Raw genomic sequence first — 20,890 nt, forward strand, 5'->3', positions numbered from 1 at the left:
TTGAGATCATTCATTAACTAGCGGTACCACATTTAGCAACTGTCTTTGGTCTTGGCAGATAAGAGTAAGTGAATTTTCGACATCATCCTTTCCAAAGAATTGTATAGTAATATGCACAGGGGAGCCTTTTCTGTGGTTCCTGGTTATGCAGTCTTAGTTTCATAGCCTGAATGTTAGCACTAAAAAACCGTGTAAATCCCACAGGCTGCATTACTTATGCTCTGAAAGGGCGGTGGCAGACCCTTTTATTGTAAATATAGGGACAAGGACAAACAGAGTAGGGTCAGCATGTTGGAAGTCCTTTACATTTCCTTGCTAGAAAGTTCTTCTGTGGGCTGCAGGGGCCAGACTGCCTGGTGCCAGCAGTTGACAGGCTGGCTGGCAGACGCACCACAAGGTGGGTGCACTGCAGCCCTCGTGACTGTCATTTCGTCCTCTGTACACCTACTGACGTAAGACATGCTGTGAGAAGGCAGAGTCCAGACTGCCCTCCACCAAGGGACTCTCACGAAACATCCCTGCAGCACTTCCTCTCTGGGACATGCGTCAGGGAATGGACACACACACCGAGGACAATCCATCATCCCTTTAATTGATTTCCAGAAAGGCAGTGTCTTCCTACACCCAACACTGGGAAACCGCCGTTGAAAATGGCTATTGCTGAAAATGAATATTCTGGCTGTAATGTATAAGGTGATACCCTTGCATCACTGAAATGGGCAGAAATGCTGTCCGCTTCAGCAAGCAATTGGTTTTCTAGGGAACAGAGGCAACATCTGAATTCTACCAGTCCTTCGCTAGCAAGAGCAGCCGCTGTGCCCTGCCGGCCCGCACCAGCACGCTCCTGTCCAGGATGCAGGAAGACGGTAGTGCAGTCACACACACCCGGCTCCCAACAGAAACGAATGTATTTTCAGGTGAGAATTTTGGCAAAACCCCAGCTTACCATTTTCATACAATTTTAAATGCAATCACTGTATACTAAAAGCCGGGCACTAGTTTTTAAAACCAACACTCATTTCCAAATTTTAAATCAACTTTACTTTTTATCAAAACAAATGACAATGCTGAATTTACATAAGTTTGGGATACAAATTAAGTCTTAGAAGTGCAATGAATTAAATACAGTCACATGGTCCTGATGAAACATTTTTAGCATTTTAATGTATTGGTGCTCACCCACACAAATTGAGCATTGTAGATTTTGTCATTTATATTTTACAATCATGCCTGAAAACATACCTTAAAATGGGGCACTGGGTAGATTTTGCTTTCCTGTGGGAGCCTGCTATAGTTCAGATAACATATAAGTTTCAAAGAGTAAGATTTTCCACTTGAAATCCTGCATTCTCGAGCCTAGCTCTTGGAAAGGCGGGAGGAATTCTAAACTGGCCATAGAAAGAGGCTCTTTTCATATCAATTTAACCACCCAGCTGTATTTATATAAATTAAGAGTGTTTTCAATATTTAAATACTGCCCAAACTTGTTTATTGATAAATCTGAACTTTACAACATTGTTATAAAGTATCACAAACAGAGCCTTCAGGATGGATAGAGAGAGGGGGAGAGGGAAAAAAAAGCAAACTTAAATATGTGAACCAGATGAATGCATGCAAAAAATCCAATAATGAACACATTAAATTAATATTATGCTAATGGCACCTAATTTACCCACTATAGGTTCTTCACAGCCTGCTACAAAAATATGATTAGGAAACATCAATTTGAAACTTGGTGAATGGACATGATTCCTGATTGATCCCTAAGACGGTGGGCAGGGTTGACCGCTCTATGGCGAACTTCACTGGCCGGGCTCCAGGGCTTTCCAGCGGGCGTGCATTTCCTGCACATGCTGCGTCCACCTCCGTGAGGTACCAGCATGGTCAGGGAGGAACCGTGATTCCTCACTGTTCACATAAGCTATCCCAATGGAAAGCTTCAAATAGAACTCTAATAGAAAAATAGTTTTCAAGGCAAACTTTTCAGCATAATTTACAGAAGCAGATTTAAATAGAAGAGTCAATAAACAAACTAATGCTAAAAAATACACGCAGCGAGGAGTTCATTATCTCCCTTTTGCTTCTTTGATATCAAAACACAGTGGCCTCAGCAACAGGCAGAGATGCCCTGAGGAGTCCCGAGACCAGGGGATGACGCAACCGGGGACGGAAGGGGACAGGCCTCCGCCGGGGCCAGTGTCCACGTGTGCGGATTCAAGTGAACGCTTTCTGTGTGTCTGTCACTGCCACTCTGAGTGGGCCTGGACTACTCAAGAGACGCCAGGAGGAACTTTTACAGCGCGAGTGTGGCCACTGGAGGGCACTCACACTGCGTTTTAGGAAAGGAGTTGAACTGGCTCCCACCAAGAGCTACTGCCCGTTAACAAGTAGACGAGTCCATTGTGGAGAGAGTCAAGATGCTCCTGTCGCTGGTACAGAAAGGATCCGAAGCACTCCATGATCTAAAGCAACAATAAGAGAAAAGTTTGGCTCACCAGTACCTAGGTTTTGATTGAGAAAAAAAATCACTCTAAAACTTAGGACCAAAATGTCATTTGAGTGTTAAATAATCACGGAGTGATTCCTTTTAAAGGCTACAGCGAAGTTCTTCACGCTCGCATTGAATGCCCATTCTATTTGTAGTATACAAAAACTTGGGAAAAATAATGCTCTAGTCATTGTATAAAAATATAAGCCAGAATTTAGACATTCATCAGCATTGAAACAACTTCTATAGGAAGTAAAGCAGGAGACTCTAAATTTTAACACTTCAGTTAAGAAAAAGGATGCAATGCAGAATTATGTACATTCAGTTTCAAGGACAAGCAACTAGGCTGTATTTTGATGTTACAGAAACAAAATCATCTCACTTGCCAAACGCTCGGGAATTAAAGCAGTAGCGTAGCGTGCTCATATTGTTGGCTCACTCTCTTCTAGTCTAGAAAGGTTGGCACAGTTTGCTTGAATGCAGTAAATGGTTTATTCAATAGGTACCAAAAGACCCCCCACCTAGGTCACTGGGCTTTTCAACACATGAGCCTCTACTGGCCTGGAAAAGCCATCTGCTGTGACAGGGCCCATGAGCAGTCATTACATAAAACTCTGGCTGTTTGAACCCAAGCTAAAAAATTAGACTGCCACACTCAGGTAGACTAGCCTCGCTCAAGGACAATTAAGGCCACCCAGGCAAAGGTGGCTTTTCTTTTGGGACTAAAAGCCCTTAAAAAATATGTTTTGTGTAACCTTTGTTAGGCATCTATCTTTCCCTAAACAAAGATGTTAGCGGAAGAGACTGTGCTTACACAGTCCCATTCACCTTTGTTGACAAAGGCCTGTGGTCTCCTAGAGACTGGCAGCATGCACATTTGTAGTTCAAGTGTAAGTGACCATAATGAAGTCTGGACTCTAGAGTTTACAAAGTTGGCACACAGCATGACAGACATGCAGCAATCACAACAGTGGGTCTGGTTCTCTTGGGCATTCTCTCTGGCTCCCACTGTCTCTTTAGCACCTAGACCTGTGCCTGGTACATCCCTAAAACGAATGGAGAAAGGAGAACATGCAAGTCTCACAGAGAAAGTACCTATGGCGGACAAAGTACACGCAGACACACAACAAATGTAGTATGTATCACTGCCTCGCCTATCGAGAATCAAGGGTCCACACTCCCAAACCACAAATACTTTATATTCGTTTTCCTCCTTTTTCAACTGCTGTTGACATAAAAGACTCTCGTTAGGTAAAATTTGCCTTCATTTTTCATCTTTACAAAGCATACATGTGCATTCATGTTAAATAGCACATTTGACAGAACATGAAACACCTGACCAAATAATAACATCTCATCTATTTTCACCCAAGAGAGTCTGATGAGGATAGTCACTGTGCACTGATCACGGATGCACAGCGTGTTGGGGTTGGGTGTAGAGCACCACGCTGCTGCCTTTGCAATCGGACATATTCCTCTTACAGAATCAAGTAACCACACGGAAGGGCACTTCTCATGGCCGGACGGTGAATGTTTCATTGATAGATCTGTGATAGGAAAGCACTAGTTGCCGTTCTTAAATGGCTGTGGTGACATGCTAATGCCACAAATATCCAGGGGCTCCTACACAGCTTTCCCCTCTCCTGTACATGAGCCCTAATAGAGAAGTGTTGCATGAAGGATGCCAAATGTATTTTACGGAAACAATTATATGGAAAAGACTAAACCAAAACTCTATTGATGTGACCGTTCTAAGTTTAAAAACAATGTCAATGGATCTATGGCAATATTTGAATAGCCCTTTGGAAAGCACCACGTAGTTTTGCATATTGTTCTAATTTTATTCACTTGAAAAACTGTCAACAGATCTCAAAAAGAATTTTTAGGGTATTCAACAGAGGGGGAAAAAAGCCTGAGCTGTTGGGCATAATTGGAAAGGTATTTATAACCTGTCAAATATGATTATTAATAACTGTTAAACCATTTATCAAGGAAAAAAAATTAAGCCCCCCCCCCCAAAAGGACATGGGTCGAATTTTAAGTGAAAGGAAGTACAGACAGCAGCCACCTTCAAGAGAACATGTCCAGGTTCCGGCGGATAATGCAGCACAGAGAGGGCTGTGTAAAGAACATCACCGGCATCTTACCGGAACCACTGACAACAAGAAAATGAAGATATGGACACAGCAGAAATGCTGGCTCATTCGGAATTCTGGCTTTCTTTTTCAACATGTACAGTGTCATGAAAGACAACTTTCTGTTGCAGCAGAGAGATGTAAAATGCTGTACAAGTTCCAGAATCATGTCCTAGTCTAACTCCCGCTTCCATGCTGTGCTTCCAGGCCACAGCAGCAGTTACTCAATCTTCAAAGTTAGATCCCTCAGGGACTTCCTTTGGGAAACTCGTGGGCCTGTGAAAAAGGCACAGCTGCCTTCGTGTAAGGCAGCACCAAATACGTCACAACAAGGCGCCAATAAACTTAACTGCTCATGGCCAGTCTAACGTGTAGAATGACATCCTTACAGTTATATTGCAGAATTACGGATAGAGTTTGATCGCATGTTATGTTATAATCAAATCAAAACAAACGGGGAGTAGAACCAAAGACATCATGTGAACATAGAAATGCTACTTACAACGCACCTGTCCCACACAGACATGGCCAGAGGAGAGGTTTTAGGGTGAACTGACAAGTCGACCAGTAAAAGTTATCTGGATTTTATGATACATGAATGATAATCATTGTCATCATTTAAAAAAATACCAAACTATCCAAACATTAACAATTCCTTTATCAATAGATAAGATTAGTGCCTCTTCCATTCTTTCATTCCCCGCACCTGGAGCACCTCCCAGCCATTTTCACGTGGGAGAAGAGTGCTCGCCTGGCACACTGGGGACAATGGGAACCCACCCCCTGCCCCTCGGTAATCTGGCCACACACCCAGCGAGCTGCTGCCTGGATCTTGGGAACAGAGTCTACATAGAGAACACCAAGGTGTAGAAAAAGTTATCCTCTCTGGGGACACGTCTGAGCAAATGAATCCATTTTTAAGTTTTAAATACATTTTAAATCAGTCTACTTTTAAATGGTAATTTTTCTATGAACCCCCAAAACAAACACTGATAAATCTAATTCAAGAAACAGGTTTAGGAGGAAGTAAAAACACGACGGTTCTTTTAAGCCACAAGCGCCTGTTAGACATTATAAACTTTTAAGTAGACTAATTACCAAGCAGAGGAAACACAACGGTCACTACTCATCTCAGAGACCCCGTTGTGGAGAGACGGTGAGCAGGGCAGCCTCAGCCAGTGACTAGGAGACACAGATGCAGAAGGAGAAAAGTAAAGCGTTCTGACTTCATTAGCATGAGTCGATTACTTTGTAAGGACAAAAATCAAACAGTAAAAGCAAAATCAAAAGAACCTTGCAAGCAAGGAAACAGTAGCACAGTAAATGAGTTCTACAAAACGCGAGGGTGTGCCAAACACGTGTTCCTACTCATCACGTGGTAGACATGTAGAAAGACTGTAAAACAAAAACTCTTTCTGTTCATTAGATGGAAAGTCTCTTCAAAGGTGCATTCTCTTCCTTTTAGAGCGAAGGAGCCCCCCACCCAAAGCCACCAAGTGAAATCTACCATCACCGAGTGCTAAGTAGGAGCCTGCTCCAGTTGGGACAAGCAGCTGCTGGCTTGTTAGAAATCTGGAGTTGCAGGTTCGTCCTGTTCCAGGTGACGCATACTCATCTGCAGCAAAGGCTACTTAGAGAGATTTCACACCTGCTGATGTGGGCTGGACTACAGCTTCCTATCACTCGGTCCAGCATTCTTCCAACAGATGCGCACGCTGTCTCTCCTTCTGAGAAACAGCACATGGAGTCCAAGCACTTGACACTTGAATTTGCTTCAGTAAGCTGGGGGAGGAGAAATGGCAACAATTAGCACTCATCAATAGATTTGGACTCCCCTGCCCCCCTGCACACCAGAAAAAAAAAAGGCAACCACCACTTTGGAACCCAAAGTAATAAATATATAGAGACATGTAATGTTTTTCTATAGTATGGAACTTAATCGAAGGCTTTAATAGAGCAATCATACAAAAATGTTTTGTATAATTACAAATGTACTGTGTCCTAAATCAGAGGTTGAATAAAATCATTAAATAAAAATAAGTAGCTGGATAGTATTTAAACCTGCAAAACCTGAGACTTTGTATTTTTAATAAATTTACTATGGTCAGAAATGATTTGCATCAACCACTCTTTAATGAGCTAAATTTTTTCCTGGAGTTTTTGTTTTGGTGAAATTGATCATTCAAATTTTAATGTAAACAGTCTAGCGATTGAGAAGAGCGGATTGGAAACCGATTGAGATTTGGAAATAACCAGGAAGGAGCTAATCCCGATCTTCAAAGCTAAGAAGTACCCTTGCAGTGCCGACAGGAGCACAGGCTCTACGCACTCTGGTGTGCCCCCGTGACTCTCTCAGCAAGGGAGGATTTACTTTAAGTGACGACACAACCGTTTGTGCCAGCCACGGCCACCATCGGTTCATCTTCCTTTTAACAAAGTACTGGATGGTACAGAGTTAAACTCTATTGGATACGGTTGCATTTAAAATGGAATTACTTTCCGAAAATACATACATTTGAAATCAATTTATGTGTACATGACTCAGTAGGGTAATTTCATTCCATACTATTCGTAATGTGGCTCGTATTGAAATGGGAGGTGAAGGTGGGAGGTGGTGGTGATGACCACAGAGCTCAATGAATCCCAACCCTGGTTTGGCCACTCAAGGGGTTGCTAAATTTCTCAAGAGTTGTTATTTTCAACAAACTCTTATTTTGGTTCTTTCCTTTATGTATGTGCCGTACTTTGTAACAATGATTTCACAGGCACAGAGGAAGGAGGACACTAACAATCAGCCTGTCCGTGGGCTGCAGTCCCACAAAGGTTGGGAATCACCGCATGCGGCATGTAGGCATGGCGACAGAGGGCATTGTGGAGATGCTCACAAGGACAGCAGAGACAGACGGGGTGGGGTGTTCGTTAATACCCTGGCATGTTGACCCTCCACAGCGGGTGTGGGCCTGCTCAAGCCTGGGCAGCAGGCAGCAGAACTGCCCGGTGGCAAGCCTGGCTCAGGACGTGCTGAGCACCGAGAAGCCGCAGGCCCTCACTGTGCATCTGCTCCAGCACCCTGGGGTTAGGGTGCCCTTGCTCACACTGTTTCGGGAGGTGCTCACCGGCATGAAAGAAAGGCTCTGTGGCTAATGAAGCCTGAGAAACCCCAGTCCCATGAAGCACAAGAGGACTCTCTGAGGAAAGGATGGTCATTAAGTCAGGACGCCTGGTCCATGAAGTCAGGGGGCCAAGGGGCAGGAGATGTCAGAAACATTTTTCTGCACCAGAGGGGCAGTAGTATTCAAAGCTGGTTTTAGTAGCAGGAATATCACCTCTTCCCCAGTGTCCGCCTCGGGTGGGCTGGGTCCAGGTCTCTCACATACTCACGGGACAAAGTATATAAGGCCCTGCGTAATCTGACCTCAGGCCACCTTTTCTGCGTTACCCCTAAAGCTGCTGTGCAGTCTGTCTCCACAGGCCGATCAGGCTGTTGGCACAAGTCGAGGACCATCACCAAGGTGGGTCAGCTTACAGCCTTGTTCCCACGAATCCACCCTCACTTTCCTAACCACTGATGCAGTCTTCCTCTCTGGATTTAGTTCTCTGCTGGTTGGCGTCATTTAAATGGCACTGCGCTTAAATTTAACCCCATTTAATACTTATTGAGCAAGGCACTGTGTTAGTTCCTATGACAGACAGCACTCCTGCCCTCAATCTAGAGGGGGGAAGGGTAAAGAAAAGGTACCAGTCACGAAGGCAGTGGGATTGATCGAGTGCTGACTACGGATGTGCCGCTGAGTTATTCCTGATGAAAACCGACTGCCTCATGCCTATCTTCTTTACAACGTCAAGCGATCTCCAGTGGCACAGGCAGCCTAACCCACCCACTTGACAGATGAGAAACACGCCGAGAATCTCTGCAAGGGCACCCAGCTGGGGCCCGAGACTCAGTGGCTCTGATTCCAGGGCTCTTTACCCAGTTACTGTGCTGCTGCCTCCTTGTAATGACGACAGCAGAGGAGGGAAGGAGAAACTTGGCCAGCTGTTGGGGGTGGGAGTGGGGGCCATGAAAGACTCGATGACAAAGATGGCACTCGACGCATCTCGAAGGGTGAGTGGGCTTTCAGTAGCCGGAGGTGGGGAAGGAAGGGCATTCCAGGCTGGGGGAAGAGAATGAGCGAACCGACGTGAGGGCAGAAAAGCCTCGTGGGTTCCCAGCACCAGCTCTGCCTCAGTGTAAGGGGAAAGCAATGACTACTGTCCCCTTGCAAAAAGACCCGTGTGACCCGGATCAGCGCTGGTCTGATTCAGGAAAAGGCGAGTATTCCCGAGCTGCCAGCGCAAGAGTCTGGATACTTTTATGGCAATTTGACAGACCACATGTCTAAGTGGTGGAATGTAATACTTTAAAAATTGAGACTTAGTTCGTATGTTTTTTAACTTTTGTTGTTCAAGTAATTCATTTTTATTGTACTTCACACAAGTAGTGTTCTATGATGGATTGGGAATTGAAAACAAGAAAACAACAAACTGGCCTCTACCTCCCTTAGTTTGTGGCCCACTCAACTGGTTAAACACCTGGAAGAGGAAAGACCTGGTCTTCACGTAAGATGCTCTGCCAACTAGCTGGTGCTCAGCCACTGGATGGCAGTTCATTGATGATACCATCTGAAAGGCCAGAGCCTTTGAGCATCCAAGGATGTTTGGAACATGGTAAGCAGTCAAAGGCTCAGTGCCAACCACAAGGTCTGGGGTTCTAAGCTTCCAGCAGCTCCTGGGGAGGGAAGACCGGGCTAGCTGCTGTGTGAATCCAACCCGATGAGGGTGCGCTAGGAGCGAGGGGCCGGCCACCAGGCGGCAACAAGAAGCACCTTGATTTACTCAAGTTTGAATGAACTGAGAAGTTTCCTCACTCTCTACAACACCTGCGTCCCAGAAGAAATCACATCGTCTAGAGCTAGAAGCAAGACGACAGCTACTCAACATAACTGTGGATGGCTCATAAAACTTCATCTTTGTCGCACTTGCCTCCTGAAATAAATTCTGGCCCACTTTCCTTATTGTGACTTTTATCATGTGCACAACAGTAAACATTTAGAAGTGTCCCCTCTTGTGCCTACAGAAGAGTCTCTATGAAAACTGCCTTACATGTCTGACATGCTTTGGGCATTTCTATAGCACAGGAAATAAAGCTCTGCATTTAGAAAATTTTCACACTAATAACCATTAGGTCTTTTGCTCTCAAAATGGTTTTATTTTTGGATGATCAAAGTGAGCACCTTGCATTGCCTCCAGGGTATGAGGAAAAGGGCCTTAAAGCAGAGTGAAGGGGGCGCTGGCAGTATGGGATGGGAGAAAGATGAGGCGCTTTACTGCCGTAAAGAATTACAGCCTCGGAAACTCCCAGGGCAGTTCTACCCTGTGCTCGGGGTCCCTGTGAGTTGGGCACTGACTAGATGACGGCACCGAGTCTGGTTTGGGTTTTCCTTCTTTCTTTTTGTAATCATTTTATTGGGAGATCTTACACATATAACAATCCATAATTCCATTAGATCAAGCATAATTGTACAATTGCTGCCACCATTGGTTTCAAAACACTTTCTTGAACTCTTTGATCTCAGCTCCTCTCTATACAGTTTTTCTAATTTTTCTGATGTGAAATCAAAGTCACCAGATATTACCGATTTCTAATTTGGCAAGAACAACCCCCTGAAACAAGCCACAGGTAGCTTCAGCTCATTATTCAGAATGGCAGTGGCACAGCTGGGTGACGGCAGGCGCAGAAGCGCCATTCCTGAAGCTTATATTGATTTCCCGAGCCTTCCTTCCCCTGCCCTTCTCCCAAAATAAAGAGCATTTTAAAAGTCAGCTATAAATACAAGCAAAATACCTGTTCTACGGATCTCCAGAGATGGGGCTACTTCCGTACGGGTTGGCTAATTTAACTATGACAATGAGCATGAAATAAGAATTGTGGGGGAAAGAAAAGAATCGTAAGCTCTTAGGTAGGCCCATTCTGATCATTTGAATTAGTCCTACTTATTAAAAAGACCGCAGGTCTTATTTTGTAGCTCCCTGTGCTAAGGGTTAAGTGAGGCAGTGGGGCAAGTGTCTGGTGGAGGGAGAGGAAGGTGGCTGCAGTTGGCTGCTGACAACGTTGCTGCTGGGGGCAGGAAGCAGGTCTGGGGCTTCAGCTGCTCAACCCAGGATGAGAAAGGCCCCACCCTCCAGGGCGGGGTACAGCTAAAAAGAGGGTGGCGAGAGCAGGGCCCCCAAAGCCAGAGATAAAGAAAGGATAGTTGAACAGACCCCTCAGCAGCCACTACTGAAGACAACTAGGGCAGAGTTTCTAAACCTGCACAGCGTCAGCAAGGCTGCCAGTTGTCATTAGGCTCAATGACCACTTCAAAACTACGGAAGCGTTATTGTGTGGCCCCGGTTGTTGTTTTTTTTAAATAAGGAAGTCTGTGGCCCACAGTGATGTCCTCAGCTGCTAGCTGAAAGGGGTCGGCCCCTATGAAAAGTACAGCCTAGAAAATCCGATGGGGCAGTTCAACTCTGAGCTGAAGGAGCCTCAAGGGCACCCAACAACTTAAAAAAAATTTTTTTTTAATTTTTTTATCTCAAAATACATGCAAGAAGCAGAAGAACATGAAAAAAGTTAAAATACATTTCATTCAATGAACTAAAATTCAGTGATAAAACAAAATATTACAGAGGAGGGTACTATCCACAGGCAGTTTTACTAAAACCCTATTTGTGGTTTGAGGACTTCTAGATCGCATGAAGAGGGGGGGTCAAGTGTCACAGAGCAGAAGGAAGAAAGCTCATGTGCCCAACTCGTACAGGAGCCCCTCAGCCAGGCCAGCACTGCACAGGAGCACCCTAAGAAGCCAGTTCTCCACGGCCCTTACAGTTTAGTGGACGCAGTACGGCAAACCGGCAAAAGAGCCACATCTTGTCAAATGCCCACTTGAGCCGGGGCCTTTTTATCCCGGAGGACAAGTTCTTAATTCGAGTCCAGTCAGCTCCAAGTGGATGATGGCCTTTGTGGACTCTCAGGACGTGGAATAAATCCTGGCCAGCTCTCCCCTTATCGAGCTCACTCTCTATGTGAGCTTTACTTGCTATATATTCAGAACATATGAACAACCAGACAAAAAAATATAGAGTCCTTATGTACCTAAGCAAAATACAAGGTAAATGTGTTGTAAAGATAGTGAGATGAAACACCCCAAAGCAAAAGAAAAATTTAGAACTCATTTGTATTATTTTCATTAATAATAGCAACTGAGTACTGACCAATTAATCTTCAGTATTTTCCATTTGGGGTAATTCACTAAAGGAATTTAATTAAAAATTTTATCTTACAGAATAACTCATATTCTTCCATTATTATACCTGTTCTATGGTTTGCTCACACATGCACACAGTCTCAGAGCAACCCAAGCAAAGTCCCTGCCGTTGAGTCTATGCCAGCTCACAGTAACCCTAGCGTGCAGGGCAGAACTGCCCCGGTGGGTTTCTGAGATGGTAACTCTTTATGGGAGTAGAAAGCCTCCTCTTTCTCCTGAGGGCAGCTGGTGGTTTCCAACTGTTGACCTTGAGGTTAGCAGCCCATCATGAAACCACAATGCCACCCTAGGGCAGTTAAATGATGTGAGATCTTTAATTTGTTTTATTTTACTTTTTCATCACTTATAAGGGTTTATTCCAGATGAGACAATAGCATCTTTGCGACAATTACAATCCACAAAATGCTAACTAGCTCCAGTATGATAGTGATGGGAATGTTTAACCTCCACAATTCTCACCGATCAAACCCAGTTAGGGTTATAAGTGGGCTTTGGGCTTGATTCCTTAAGGGGAGTCAATCGTGCACTCGCAATTTGGACTTCTTCAGAGCACAGGCACATGAATAAACTTTCGCGAACAGTAACAACTGAGGAGGGTTGTTTGTTGCCTAGAGGGCAAGAGAAGCTCATTCTGTACCCATCTAAGCACCCAGTCAGCTGCAGAGGACCATTTCAAGAAGGAATTCAGTGACTAGACACACTGAGAGTACGTGAGGCTAAAGGAAGCTGGGACAACTTTAAGGAAGAAAACTGATTTTAGAAATCATAGAAATAGTGTGAAGTGGCATCTTCAGAAGAAGACATGGAAAGGAAAGCCCATTTCCTAAATATGAGACTACAGGTTGTGAGAATACTTTTCTAGGTTGGAATCTGAAAAGAAACACAGTTCATCACTTAAGGGTGATTAGATTAACTTCCAGAGGAAGATGAAGAAAACACGGGGATGGGACGTATGGAGAATGCGAAGCTCACAGAAAAGGCAAACAACTGAATCGGAGAGACACATGGAACATGGTGATGCGATTAGTGAAGCAGAAACGAATGTCAGGTCAGTTCTCCCCAGCATGCTCCAGCACGGGAACTTAGTGGCTGATCCGGGCAGGTCGCGCAGTACTACCTAGTGCACGCGAGAATTGTCCTGCTGGCTGCAAGCCGGGGCTAGCAGCTGCCCACTGTCCTCCCCTCTGTGCTGGCTTTCAGCAAATTCATATGCTGAGCTGACTGAACCCTTATCTTCTTCCATCTGAAGGACAGAAAAAGCAACAAGTCTCGTATTACAGACCCACACTCTCACCATATTGAGGGACTGAACCAAAACAGCAGGCTGGCTTCCACACTCTGTGAGGCACAGAGGGATGTTCACACAACAGCACAGTATTGTCACAAGAACAGAGGCCACAGCACTTCTTAAGGGGAACACCACAAGGCACACAAAATACAGTCAAGACTGCAGTGCACAAAGCTGCTAGTGAACACATGTGATAGAGCTGAGAACCAAGCTTCCCTCAACAGAACTCAATTTCCCCTGCTATGCAAACATGCTGCCACTCTGCTTCAAACTGCAAGGGTATGTCTGACCTCTCACCTCCTGCTCCTCCTCAGGAGACCACCCCTACCTTAGCTGGGCCGCGGCTGAGTACAAGTCACCTGGTCTTATATACTGGGGTGAAGAGCGTGATGATGGTCTTGGTTAATAAAATACATCTATCCTCCTAAAAGCCTTTGGAATACTTGAAAATTAAACAATGTTTATTCTTTCTATTCCACATTTTTGCAAGCGATCTTCTAGGGGTGTTTAAAAAGGTATCCACTGCCACCTGTATCTTTACCTCTCTCAAACTATGAGAAAACGTCACCACTGACTTCAAAACAAGTATTGCTTCATGTCTGTCTTTCTCCAGTCTTAGGACTTATCAGTCATGAATTCTGGGAAAAGAAATCTCTTACATCTACCCCTAAAAAAGAAGTAGACTTAAAGAACTAAGTAGAATTGGAGAAACTAAGCAGAATTCCTTAGTTTCATGAGCAAAGTTATTTTAGTCTAGTGTTGCATAAAAAAATTGTTTTGGCTTGATTTAAGCCAAGGTGTATGAAGAGAGTTTAGGGGGAAACACTTCAATGAGCTTTTATTCAGGGGAAAGCAACCAAGGGCTTTGTGTTAATGTCTAAGAAGCACTAACCTGACGACAGATTTGAAAGCTCCCAGATACCAACTGCTGTCCGCACCAGTTTCTTCTCTGATACAACAGTAAGGGGTTGAAACTACCAGCGATCACATCCCAGAAAGCTGTTTAATGCCATTTAGAGACAAGATGTAGGCAGCGTTCGTGAGGCTGCAGCAGCAGACAGATGTATGTGGGCACTTGCCCAAGCAGCAATGAGCTAATGTCAACCTAGGGGCCACTGCCCATTTGAGCAGCGCTTGTTTCTGCCGGGCCTTTAGTAGAGTACATACACTATAGTTTCTTTTTCTGCTTTTCCTCATTGGCAGTAGTAAACCACAGACTACAGTACAGAAAATGATTACACTGTATGGGTGAAGAGCCTGGGGGCTCCAAGAGATGAACTGGTTGGGCTAGGAGAGGGGCGAGCAGGGCCAAAGGTGGCTCTAGCATTCAGGCCTCCTGCCCCACCAGAGCGCTTTCTCCTCGGTGCCCGCTGCACTGGATGAAGACCGGCTTACAGCCTGACTGGCCTGCCTGCCCAACACCTGCTCTCACGGTGCTCCACCACAGGTGAATGCTAAGCTCCCCAGTTCTTTATGGTAGGATGGAGCCTAGAATCTTTCGATTTATGATCTTTCCCTATCCTGTTTTAGTCTGGTGTTGCACGATGTAAGTCAAGGTGTACAAAAATATTTTAGGGAAATGAGATACTGTTCTTCTCAATGTAAAAGTTATTTTCACTTGACAAAAGAACTGATGTTTTACATAGTATACTCCCCCTACTGCCTTAGAGTTCAACAATTAGATGGTAACATATGTGATTGGTAACCACTACTTTCAGAAAGTTATCTAACTATAAAATGTGATACTCAGATTTGGCTCTACCAAAGGTGAAGGTAAACCTTTGATTTTATTTTGACTGCAGATCTTCTGTCACATGAAGCTAGGGTGGCTGTGAGTTAAAGCTCCCTTTGCTTGCTCATTGAGAGTATGAGATCTTCGTAATTCACTGTAGAATGTACTAAAAAAACCCTCGAAGTTAACAATAATGGTAAAAAGTTTTAAAAGTGTGGTAAAACTTACAAACATCTTAAAATTATGAGGCGTACTCTTTCAAAGCCAATAGTTTCATCTAGTGAATGGAGACAAATTAGAAACCTCAGATTGAAAAAGTAACTTTAAAAAAGTATATACTCGCTAAAAGTCCATGAGCCACCAACCGAGCAAGAAATGGAAAAGTGCCAAAACAAAAACAAAAAATCGGGGAATTAGATTATGTTTTCCTTCCAGACCAGACTGGAATTAATCTTTATACGCGTTGGCATCTTAACAGCAAAAGTTGTAGAACCTAAGCTTTCATTCGTTTCCATTGAAGACATCTCTGGATGTGTGTGTGTGTGTGTGTGTGCCTGGATGTGTGTGTGTAAGTGAACAATGACAAAATAGATCTGTCTGTGGAGATAAAAGTATCTATAAGACATACATAATATATTGCTCAATTTGTAGATGCACTAGACAGTAGCATGGATATGCAAAGCCTCGGCAGCCCTAACAGCCACAAGCACAGATACACACATATTTATAACAAAGACTGAAGCAAGATTACAAGATGGGCAACTCTTACTTCCAAGTAACTATAACTTAAAACATTAAGTTTTAGGATGAATTTTGAGTTTTGGCTAGTCAACATGCAAGAGCATTCTTAAATACCAGTAATATGACAAGCAGAAGCATTAGAATTGTGCTGGAGAAGGTAGTTAAAATATAAAATATATATATAACAAGGTACAGATCTCTGTCCTGTTATCATACTGAATTTTTATCTGAATTTCCTTCTCAAAGGAGAAGCGTTTTTTTAAAAAAAGCTTTTAACATGTGTGTAAATAAAGGTCAGATTACTCAGGGACAGAGCTGTGCAAGTAAAACTGTCCCACTGCTCATGCATGCCTCTGCCCATCGTTCAGCACTGTGCACTTGACCTTCAGCATGCAGAAGAGGTTCTGCTCCTCCTACTCTACCTAAGTCTGCTCAGCTGACTCCTTGCCCTCGACAATGGCTGCAGTGCGATGAACTCGTCACTTAAAGCGACTGTGTTGGAGTACATCTATAAGTAGACAGAAAAAGGATGGGACACACAACAAGTCAGTGAGCTGAATTCATTACCTAAGAAACAGACACAGGACAAGCTCTGTAAAGACACCTGTTTCTACGACAGTCAGAAGTATACGCGGTACACATACACGAGTGACAGCTGTAGAGCTGGTGGCTTTGCCTCAAAAGCATCGACTTACTCTTCACTCCCAATACCACATGGTTATTCTGGCGAAAAACAAAGCTCAGACTACATGCTGATATGATTTTACTTGCTACTTTTTGGTAAACAGTGAAGTAGCTGACCACCTTCTATTTATCATTTGCAATCAGAGGCGATGACGCCATGCTGCGATAACGGCTCCTGGTGGCAGCACAGGAATCCTGTGGCACAGGGCCCTGGCTGACCGTCCACTGCCTCGGGGAGAACAACACAGCAAGCTGGATGCTCCCTGAGGGAGAGTGCCTTCTGGGAGTACGGCAGCAGAAGATCTAGTCAAGTAATTTAAAAATTAATCTAGTGAGGCAATAAGGAAAGTTAAATATGCTTTCACACAAAAAATAAAAGGATTGGGTTATTACGCCATTCGTATTAAGTCAATTTTAACCTATGGCAGAACCAAAGTATCTAAAAAGCACTTTTAATGTGTTTCTTGACTCAGGGTCCACCTGAAACTCCCAAGTGATTTCTATGTAATTCTTTAAAAGGAGGTTACAGAAAAGACATCAAAAGACACCATTTTTCATATCATCAAGAAATCTCAACAAACATACTATGTATTTGTAAATGCTTAATGTAGTTTCTATATATAAATGCAAATAAAGCTAATCAATTACTTTTATAAAATTTATTTTTTTAAAGTGATGCTACTCATATTTTGGTGAACTATAGCTTTACATAGGCCAAGAGGGGTGACAAGTATGCTTTCCAAGGGCCAGAAAACATATGACACACATTGCACCAAGAATAGTACTCTCTTACAGGAAGCCTTTCTGATACACATAATGTGTGTTACAGATGAAAGTTTGCATGAATATATGCTGCACAGGCAGACAGAGGGCACGCAGTCCCTGGGTTATGAATGTCCTACTGTCAGACAACTGCTAATGGTGCTTTACGGCAGGGCTGTGAATTGGTTCGGCCATGGCTGCTGAAGGAATATAGGGAAAGAATGGAATTTTATAATTCGGGTGAGTCGTTACAGGGACTGGCACGGGAAAAATCAAGGGTCCAAGTCCTGGAATGGGAGATGCAGAAGAGCTATACGGAGCCCTTTCTGGGGCCAGGGGCCTGAGACTAGATCATTGGCAGGCCTGTGAACAAGCACTCAAACAGGCATTGAAAACAGCTCAGTTGGCACTCATCGTCAAGTGAGCTGCTGCGATCTTTGAGCAGAGTACCACCATCTTTGAAATCCTGTTTTAATGCTAGGCCAACCTGCCCTTTGCAATGATTGAGTGAAATCCTAAACCTCAAAACCAAACCCACTGCCATCGAATCGATTTTGGTTCAATAATGACAGAGTAGAACTGATCCCTAGGGTTTCCAAGACTGTAAATCTTAGGGGAGCAGATTCTTCCCAAGGAGTGGCTGGTGGGATTGAACTGCTGACCTCGTGGTTAGCAGCCCAATGCTTAACCTAAAGTGCGACCAAGGGTCTTTGACCCAATCCCCGACTTGCAACAAATTCTCATCACAATCACCTTCACTTGCTGCATATGTAGCTCTGGAGTCACTGAAAAGGCTTCGAGTCATAACTTGTACTAAATAAGGGTAAAGGAGAACAATATGCACCTGTCCCGACACACCTACAAAGGCTTCAAGACTCTTTAAGATTCCTAACCACTTAGGAAGGGATCCCTGTGGTAACCGGGGACAGCCTGTAATGGTTATACAAAATTTCCAACCTGTCTGGAGAGCCTTATCACAGAGCCACATCGAACTCAATCATTGTTTTTAGGGAGGAACTACAATGGATAAGCCCTGTGTTAGTTACTTTATATTTGCTCTCTTGAGCAATCCTGTACACGAGGAATTATTAGTCTGACTGTCTTGAGGAGGAAATTGAGGTAGAGAAAAATTACTTCATCAAGAACCACCTTGTAATAGTAAACAGTGTTTGAGTTCAAATTTTTCGGGCTTCAGAGACCTATGCTACCTACTCAAGGGGTCAAGGAACAGATTTACTGTAATTAAGTTATGAGAGCAGATGTATGCTACAGAAACATGAATAGAATTGGCCGATGGGAAAACTATTGCACTAGTTAAGAAGCCTAACAGAGACTAAAAATCATGAGTAATTATCTTATTAGCTGTTTGAACATAAAACAAAGTCCAAAATGGAAACCAAATGTACTTGGCATGTAGCACACATTTTGTTGGAAAAAAATTCAATCTAGGCAGAACTATGTGGTTAATAAACTCAAACTTCTACCAGGTGTAAGAGCTGAGCAGCATATATTCTTGAGAGTACATATCCACTGCCTTGGTACAGTTAACAGAACAAATTGAGATATGAGCTCCGCCTCCTAGCTCATGTAAAGTAAAATATGTAAGAAAGGTATATTCAACTAAGTAGTCAGCATTTCTTGAGTAGCTATTATGAGTAGCTATTTGAACATTCTCTTATTTAATTCTCATAAAGGTAATGAACAGACATTTCTAACATATTTTTACTAATAAGAGACACAGATTCACAGAGCTAACATTTCAGAGATTTGTAAGACTCCAAAGACCAAATATGAGGGGTCTTTAAAAGTTCACGGGAAAATTCCATTACCTATTAATTCCATTTTCCATGAACTTTTTGAAGCCCCACATACTATTGAAAATCTGCTGTAGTTATGTTCATTAATAAACAGTGAAAGATGTTTCCTAAAAATTAAAGATTATATTGTTCTGTTGAAAACAGTGTAAATTGGAAAAACTTACTCAAATTCTAATGTTTCTCAAGTCATGGGCACACAACACAACTATATGTGTCTGATAGAGAGCTATAATAAAATAAATTAAAATATACTTGTTATTAATAGCTGGACATAATTTGATAGTTTTGTATTTTAAAAGGTAGTGTTTAATTAAGAAGAAAATGTATGCTTTGAAAACTAATTTTTCAGCAGTCACAAAGTTATCAGAAACAATGCAGAAGCAGCTTGAACGATCATATTTAACAATGCTTACGTGGTAAACGTTACTTAACACAGGAGTGAATAATTCCCTATTTACTCACATAGGCAAATTATGACATTTACTCACTGTTAAAGGTTCCCCGTTTTAACAGGTACTGTACATAGAAAGTGGTTACCTGTGCCTTTTCAGTACTTGTAGGATGGAGCTGTCGGTCGAATACTTTCTTTACGATGTCAACAAACAGACACGTAACAACCATGAGTATTATGGCAAACCAAGCAGAACCACTTGACAGGAGCTGAATAAACACGAAGTACATATTCTGGGACCCCACAAATGGCCTGCAAAGAGAAATGAGCAATTCACCTAGGAGGGAAATGAAAGACTTGAACAAATACCGCACGTCAGCCCTCTGTATTTGAAAAGCATACTTATGAGACAACCCTATGAAAGCGATCAACATTTGAAATTGGTATAATGTAAATAACCAAATAACTGATAAAACAATACAGATTTGTTTAAAATACTTGATTTAATTATACTTTTGATGACAACTATTATCCTTACAGTGAAAGTTGATTATTCTCTATTAGTTGTAGAATGTCAGTAGGAATGTGATGTTATGTCATCACAGTAATGTAGTAATAAAAATTTCAGAGACTGTGGAAAGCAAAAAAAAAAAAAAAAAAGAAAGAAAGAAAAGCAAGCAACAAGATATTTTCTGCTGAGCAACTCAAAGATTGATGGCCAGAGTCTTAGGCTGAAAAGGTCGACTCCGAGGCTCTTCTCAAAAAAATTATTAAGCAGTAATTGATGTGAAAATACTTTTTGGGGGGGCGGGGAGGGGAATGCTTTTATATGTAACTTTAAAAAAGAATATGGGAAAATACAGAAATAAAGGAGATTCAAAAGAAATGAAACAATGGGTAATTATACGTGTTTTTTCATGATCCTAACTGGAAGTTAATGTTTAGACGATCAAAGTTTTTCCTCTCTCACTAATTTCAAAAGTTTTCTGCTTTATAACAAGAATAAATGTACAGCAACCAAATGTGATATGAATTCTACAAAAGAGAGACTTTTACATGTCCATTCCTTACTAAAGACTCTTAAGAGACTCTACCTATGTTGCAAATATATCCATTAATATAGTAGCGTATACAAAGGGCGAAGACAGGCAAACTTCTTAGCCACAGTTGTAAAATAATTCAGCTTAAAAGAACTTCTGTTTAAAAAAAAACAAACTTGTTTTTACATTAAATGTTTATTTGAAATCAAATGAATTTGTATCTAAAGTTCAATAATCTATAAAACAAATTATATATATCGTATATACTCAAGTATAAGCCGACTCGAATGTCTGCCAAGTCACTTAATTTTACCATAAAATGTGCTGAAACGATGAAACATACAACTTTCCTCTAGTTCCTAAATGCTTCCCCCGCCCCACCCCACTATCATGATCCCAATTCTACTTTACAAATCTGGCTAGACCAGAGGATGTACACTGGTACAGATAGGAACTGGAAACA

At 42.6% G+C, this 20,890-nt stretch overlaps 1 protein-coding gene across 1 annotated transcript in view; it reads right to left on the minus strand.

Annotated features, from left to right (window-relative positions):
- Positions 1-1,018: 1,018 nt before the first annotated feature.
- The window catches only part of ATP11B (ATPase phospholipid transporting 11B (putative)), a 99,190-nt gene continuing 79,318 nt past the window's right edge, over positions 1,019-20,890 (minus strand). The window contains exons 29-31 of the mRNA XM_045294987.1: positions 19,534-19,699; positions 6,272-6,405; positions 1,019-2,462 (exon numbers count right to left, since the gene is read on the minus strand). Coding sequence (XP_045150922.1) covers positions 2,381-2,462; positions 6,272-6,405; positions 19,534-19,699 — 382 coding nt within the window. The 3' untranslated portion in view covers positions 1,019-2,380. The remainder of the gene's footprint in view (positions 2,463-6,271; positions 6,406-19,533; positions 19,700-20,890) is intronic.

The sequence above is a fragment of the Echinops telfairi genome, unplaced genomic scaffold (genome assembly GCF_000313985.2).
Source record: "Echinops telfairi isolate 266 unplaced genomic scaffold, ASM31398v2 ScPeMD7_4225;HRSCAF=4972, whole genome shotgun sequence".
Lineage (NCBI taxonomy): Eukaryota > Metazoa > Chordata > Mammalia > Afrosoricida > Tenrecidae > Echinops > Echinops telfairi.